Source organism: Belonocnema kinseyi, chromosome 2 (genome assembly GCF_010883055.1).
Source record: "Belonocnema kinseyi isolate 2016_QV_RU_SX_M_011 chromosome 2, B_treatae_v1, whole genome shotgun sequence".
In the NCBI taxonomy this organism is placed as follows: Eukaryota; Metazoa; Arthropoda; class Insecta; order Hymenoptera; family Cynipidae; genus Belonocnema; species Belonocnema kinseyi.
In genome coordinates this window covers 7,352,480-7,359,888 of record NC_046658.1, presented here as the reverse complement: position 1 = coordinate 7,359,888, position 7,409 = coordinate 7,352,480, and the positions used below count along the sequence as shown (strand labels likewise).

The 7,409-nt window shown below is 36.7% G+C and overlaps 1 protein-coding gene across 1 annotated transcript in view; it reads right to left on the bottom strand.

Moving 5' to 3' along the window:
• LOC117168403 (uncharacterized protein F54C8.7) overlaps nucleotides 1-7,409 on the bottom strand; it is a 148,570-nt gene that overhangs the window by 52,762 nt on the left and 88,399 nt on the right. Inside the window, exon 5 of the mRNA XM_033354036.1 lies at nucleotides 1,909-2,230. Coding sequence (XP_033209927.1) covers nucleotides 1,909-2,230 — 322 coding nt within the window. The remainder of the gene's footprint in view (nucleotides 1-1,908; nucleotides 2,231-7,409) is intronic.

Sequence of the window (7,409 nt, the reverse complement as noted above, 5' to 3'; positions counted from 1 at the left end):
TTGTACACCTATAATAAAGGACTCAAGATAACAAAACGCCTACATTGACTCAAATACTTCTCCGCAAGACAAATGTTTGAATTTTTTTATGATACAGGAAAACGAAAACCATAGAGGAAACCTTTAAAATGAAAAATCGACGAAAACACAACACTCTTTAAGAACAACCTTAGGGAAAACCTAGAAAGCTGGAAATGCCAATTTTGTGACAGACTCATACCAATTCAAATATACATTATACATGATTCTTTTTGTGAAGACAAACCCTTTAGCTACAGACAAAATTATGTATCAGACAGATATCAGACAGATATGTCGAAGCAATATGACTGGTCTGAATTTTAATTTATAAAGTTATTAGGAGCTTTGTTATGATTGAAAAATCTTTCTCTGGACCTCATCTCGAAATTGAGTTTGAGCAGCCACTAAAATGCACTTTGAGACTCTTTGATAAAAAGAGGATATTAGAAATCAATTTAGCATCAATATCGCCATCCAGCTAATTTATTCCAAATTTTTTAAAATATTTATATTTTAGACATCTTTTCTCTGGATCTTATTTCTAAAGTGGGATTTGGTTAAACCTGAAATGAATTCTGAGGCACGTTAATGATAAAGGTGTATCAGAAAGATATCTCGAAGGGATACTATTGTCTGAATTATAATTAATAAAGTTTTTAGGGACTATGTTATGTTAGAAAAAGTTTTCTCTGGACCTCATGTCGAAATTGTGTTTGATCAGCCACTCAAATGAATGTTGAGAACTCGTTGATACTAAGAGCGTATCAGCAATAAATCTACAAGCGATATCTCCGGCCAGACAAATTATTAGACATTTTTTAGAAATATTTATATTTTTGAAGTTACTACTAAAATTTATTTTAAGACTCGTTAATGATAAGAGGGTGTCAGAAACAAAATTAGCGATATCTCCAGGCTGGATATCTCCAACCAGCCAAATTATTCCAAATTCTTTAGAAATATTTATATTTTTGAAATTGCTATCTCTCGAGCTTATTTCTTCATTGGGATATGGTTAACCCTAAAATGAATTCTGAGACATGTCGATGAAAAGGGTGTATCAGAAAGATATCTCGAAGCGATAAATATTGTCTAAATTATAATTAATAAAGTTTTTAGGAACTATGTTATGTTAGGGAAAGCTTTGTCTGGACCTCATCTCGAAATTGGGTTTAAGTAGCCACGAAAATGAATTTTGAGACTCGTTTATGCTAAGATCGTATCAGCAATAAATGTACAAGCGTCACCTCCAGCCAGCTAATTTATTGCAAATTAAAAAAAAGTTTAATTTTGGAATTTCTATATCTGGATTTTATTTCTAAATTGTCATTTTATCATACCCCTAAAATAAATCCAGCGGCATGTTAATTATAATCGTATATCAGAAAAATATTTCGAAGCGATATGACTTGTCTAAATTTTTTTGTCGGAACTAGCTAAAAGGCGAATTGTTCAGTTTGAGAAAATAAGTCTCCTAGTCATAACTTTTCATTAATAAAAATACGAGTTGAATTACAAATCCTTCATAAATATCGGAAAAAAAGTTCCAATCCGTTTAGATTTTTGAATTCGGCTGATTTTTGTTCTTAAAAACTCCTGTTTTCCCTCTGTGAGACGGTCCAGCACAAGATGACCTTGCTCTGAAGATTATTAAACTTTCGAATTTTGCAGATAAGAGAATATGTTTATTATGAAAGGTAAACGTAAAAACTATCGAATGGCGGAAAAAACTGAAAATTGATTTTTAAGCATCAGGTCCCTTTTTTGTAGATAGTCAAATATTCTGATGCAAAATTGTAACCAAAAACATCCCAAGTTTATTCTATGAATACTTTTCAGCAATAGCTGCCATTATTTTATATTTTGTATAAAAAATGTCATGCTTACCTGGCTGTTTCATATAGTTTAACTGTTAATAGTGTGTCCTCAATTGTTTTGTTACATAGTGTGTTTACAGAAGAAACAAAGAAGTTTAAGGCCCCCAAGAGCGTGTCACCATTTTTTGTTAAATTTCTTTGCGTCTCAGAATTATACAAAAATTCTTCCTGCAACTCAGGTGATTTCTGAGCTAATTCGGAAAATGCTTCCCCAAGAGCATGCTGCGTTTGAACTACATGGCAAAAATGAGACGCTAGGGCTCGAGATAATCGTAAAATGTTGCAGTATTTCCGTTGGGTCTCCCTTAATAGGTCTATTTGTGTTTCCAATTCTGAAAATTAGATTACATTTTTAATTCGAACTTTTAATATTAAAGTTATTAATAATAAGTGTTTGGAAGAAAATTATTTATTAATCCTTTTTATGAGTGTTTCGTAGCACAAAGAAGCATTAACATCTAAGAGGGCACTTACAAATATTCAAAAATACGACTTTGGTGCATCAAAGAATTAAAACATACTTTTAATGATTATCGATTTATTGTGTTGTGAGTAATTTCTTCATAGTTTTTTTAATAAAATGTGTATTTTCTCTATTTACAATAATAAGAGATTACTTACAATTTTGCAGAAGATTATGCACTTTTTCATCGCACGTGTTATTGTATTGAACTATTATACTTGTATGGTAACACTTATGTATACTCGACAATATTATAATATGTCCCAAAAACAGAAAAAAACATCTCTTTATAAATTTTCTTCAAAATGACGCTATTAACATTTGATTAATAATATAAGTTTTTTTTCGATTTTCGCGGGCTACGTGCATTCAAGTTTTAAATTTTTTGTTTTGTTGTGTTGGTACACTCGTTACGATCACATGTTCGCAGTTTTGACTATATATCTCGTGTTGTTTTTCTGGCAGAGGCGTAAAAGGTTAGAAGGGTTTGGTGTGCTCGGCGATTTTCTTCTTTCGAAAAAAATGGAGCAGAGTTTGCATTAAATTTTGTGTGAAAAATGGAATCCAGTGCTCTAAAACTCTTGAAATGTTGACAGTTGCATACGGTGAGTCTACTCTGAGTAAGAAAAATGTGTATAAGTGGTACAAGCTGTTCCAAGAAAGCCGAGAGGATGTCGAAGACGAATCTCGCCCTGGACGTCCCAGCACGTCAACAACAGATGAAAAGGTTCAAGCAGTTGAAGAAATGGTGTTGAAAAATAGCCAAATTACCATCAGAAAAGTTGCTGAACATGTTGGCATATCGGTTGGCTCATGCCATGCTATCTTTTCGGACGTTTTGGGCATGAGATGTATGTCAGCGAAATTAGTTCCAAAACTGCTTAATTTTGATCAAAAGATCCATCGCATGACCGTCGCTCAGGAAATGTTGAATGAAGTCAATAATGATCCTGATTTTCTCAAAAGGGTTATAACTGGAGATGAATCGTGGGTATATGGTTATGATGTCGAAACTAAAGCCCAATCGTCTCAGTGGAAGCATCCTGAGTCTCCAAGACCGAAAAAAGCAGTTCAAGTTCGGTCAAATGTGAAGGTTTTGCGATACGTCCGGAACTTTGGAAAAACAATTCGTGGCTTTTGCATCACGATAATGCACCTGCTCATTCATCGTTGCTTGTGAAAGATTTTCTGACCAAAAAAGCACCACAGTCATGCCTCAGCCTCCATATTCACCGGATTTGGCCCCCAGTGACTTTTTTCTTTTCCCAAAACTGAAGAGACCCATAAAATGACATCGATTTTCAACGATTCAGGAGATAAAAACTACATCGCTGAAAGAACTCAAGGCTATACCACAAAATGATTATCAGAAGTGCTTTGATGATTGGAAAAAGCGTTGGCACTAGTGTATTATATCTGAGGGGGATTACTTTGAAGGGGACAACATAAATATTGAGGAATAAATGAATATTTTTTGAGAAAACCATAAAGTCACCTTATTTTTTGAACATACCTCGTAAAATAGAATCCTATAATATCCCAGAGTAAATCTCTTAAATTTGTAATTTTTAGAAAATCGAGAAAAATAATTTACAATATGAAAAACATAAACTTTCATTTAACTATTCTCATATGAAAATATTCCACTACTCGTGCATCTCATACGTAATTGTATAATATACAATTAATCTAGGATAGCATCACATACATAGCTATATTTTGTTACGGAGAAACAATGATCACAGCCCCTACAAAAAAGAGCGTCAACTTTAATAAAGGGTTTAGTATTTAAATATTATTGTATCCCTAGATAATCATGAAAAATACTGTTTAATCTTTGAGACACCAGTCACATTTTTTTATATTTTTATATGTGCTCTTAGATTCTTATGGGTATTTATGTTATAGAAAACGTGTAAACAGGATAAATGCAAGAAAAATTGTTACGGCTTTGAAGCACTTTAGTTTACAAATAATTTTTATTTTTTAAGTAATTATTTTACTTTACCTGAGTTTATTTACCGCAAGAGTACGAGTATAACTTATTGGCACCTTAGCCTTATTATTGGCATGCCATAAACCGAAGCGAAATGATTTTATTTTGGATACATACTTTATTGTACAGAAAGATTAATCTATGCAATATAGATGTAAAAATTAGAGTAGAATTAAATTCTTTGAGGCAAAACATGCTGAAAAATCTATTAACTATGACATCTGAGTAGCTTGCCAAACAATCGGCGAAAGGAGGAGGGTACGAAGAATTAGTGCTACTACCCTATGGAACATTGTACAGAACGAATTTGTACAAAGGGAAATAATTTTGAGGGTAAATTTCAAGTCAGCTTTGAAATATGTCGAAAAAATCACTTTTTTCGAACTTTCAAACTTTAAACCATTACTGCTAACAGAAGATATTGCATTGAAAACCTGTGAGAAATCAGAGAAATGTGGCTTTATATACAAGATAAGATTTTTTCTATCATGATCGAAAAACTACAAAAATCTTGTTTTCCGTCCACCCTAATATATACCACCTGGCTGTCCCCAGGCACCGCTTACAGAGGGTCGGACCTCGCAAATAGAAATGTCTGAAAACGCCTATAGGTGTTCTTAACTATTTGCAGATAGAACAAAAGAATAATATGTTAGAATGCCAATATATCGAGTCTACGCTTTCGCAGGCCAGATTGAACTTTGTCTTCATATTTTGCATCCTGCATACAAGATCGATATCGATGCAAACACCGATATAACATATACTTCTAAGCTATCGACATCATACATACTCGTAGCAAAATCTACTGTTTAATATAAGCAAAAATCTGATATGTTTGAAAATTCAAGCATTATCTAGCGACGTCCGCTAAATTATATTCATGGTTATAAATAATATTGATAACCATGACTTATATTTAGCAAACATCCAAGATTCTTTCTTTCGTCTTCTGGGCATCCTAACCCCACCTGTCATTCGACTTAGAATAAATACCATTTCGCGCAGCCCTGTAAAAATGTTAAAGTCTCTATTGACACTCACAGAGCAAGCGCAGTTTAGCTGTTTGTCCGCTGCTCGTAGACTATTACCTGTCGAGGGTGAACCAATCGCGCGAAATCCCCACCCAGCAACATCACTAAAATGATTCTCGCTAGTAAACACTCACTCACTACGTCGTGAATTGTGTGCCACCGCTGAAGCAAAGCCCGTGAAAGTACGGACCGCGAGACCCAGAAGTCAGATCTCCCCGCGCTTCGGCCCAAGGTACATCCTCCTAGCCTCTCCGCTCAAACCCTGGCCTGAGCGAAGAAGACCCAAACCAAGAACCACCCCCCCCCCCCCCCCCACCTGGATCTCAAATGATTCCTCCCGGCTGGCACAACGTCCCCATCACACCACCCACCACACTCGCTTTCCCCAGTAGCGTTTTTACAAATCCAACGTGTGCGATACCCCCTCCCACTATATTTCAAGCCTAAAACTCCCAATACCCATTCGACTAGAATAAGACGCGAATTTCTTATGTAAATGATATTAGAAATAAATATCCACTTTCACCTTAAAATGACTTTGCTTTTCCTTTTTTAAAATTAGTTTCCCTCTCCTATTTAGTTTAATACTTTTTAATCAGTCTCAACCCACAGACTGAACTGAATTTGACGCCCAAACGTGGGCCCTCAGAGAAAAGTTAAATCACTTTTCATCCCATCTTCTTCCCTACACACTCCCCTTATGAACAGTGCTCCCTCTGCCTCAGGGTATGTGTTACTCTTACACACAAAAAATTCCTCACTTCTGGGAGTGAATAAACACCCAGTGGAGCCCATTACACAACGAACTCCGACAACGACTCGTCAATCCTTTAAACTGGAGTGTGACTCACAGGAGCAACACCCCTCTGGTATTAATCTCCAAAACCAAGGCGACTCCTCTTTAAATAATTCTCCTCATCTCTTCGGATTTAGATCTTCTGGTAAAGCCGCACTGTCCACTACTATGGCCACCTCTACAGGAAACTCATCCATTGGACACAACCAAGGCCCTGTGAGAAAACCATCCTGTAAACAGAATCAAGGGCCTGTGGAAAACCCAACTTTTGTATAAAAATCATCATAAATCAACCTTCTGTATGAAATCCACTCCCAGTGGCAAGTCACTCCCTCCTCCTTGTACAAAAATATTTCCGTCCAAAATTGTTGCCGAAGCTCTACCAGGCAGACGAAGGCGATTCCGAATCAGATGTTGCCTAAGCACGATGTTACTGACAAAGACGTCTCCTTCCACCAACACGCCAATGGGTACTCCTGCTACCCATGTCTCCAGAAAACAAGGAACTTTTTGTTTAAAAACCTCTAGATCCCCAATGGCTACATCTGTTGCCCAGGTTGCCAACAAAAAATTTGGCCACCTCGACCTTCAGCCTGCTAGTTGATCCAAGCGCCAAGAATTTCTTGTGTTCCCACATGGTTACCCCTGCTAGATAGATCGCCCCAGGAGTCGTCCTTACAATCGGGTTAAAACCCACTGCCTCGTTAGGCACCCAAGACTCTCTGGTTTATCCTGACCATCAAGGGGCCAAGACAAATTTGTTAATATTAATTAATATTAGGTTACGCCTAACTCAGGTTCTGCCCTCACAAAGACTGGGATCTTCGCATTCCCGAGATTCTTTAAAACACCTGAACTCGGCGTAATATTGCAACTGGGTTCAATCCCAGCAAAGTCCTTTTCGAAGCTGACCTCGAACGTCCTGGTGAACGGACCTTTCCAAGACCACCCGCACCCACTGACAGTTCGAGGAACGCCCGGATCTATAAATTGAGGCAGCATCAGGCCCAGTACCTAAAAGCTCCGAAAGAAGCTCCTTAAAAATCCGCACAAAAATACGAAATCGGAGACCAAGTCTTTGTCCGAAACCACCGACTCTCAGATACGAGGGTGGATTGATAAGTTTCCGGCCTGACCAAGAACAACAACGTTTTTAAGAATTTTTTTTTTTATTTCTCAACATAATCTCCTCCAAGGCTGATACATTTCTCATAGCGGTGTT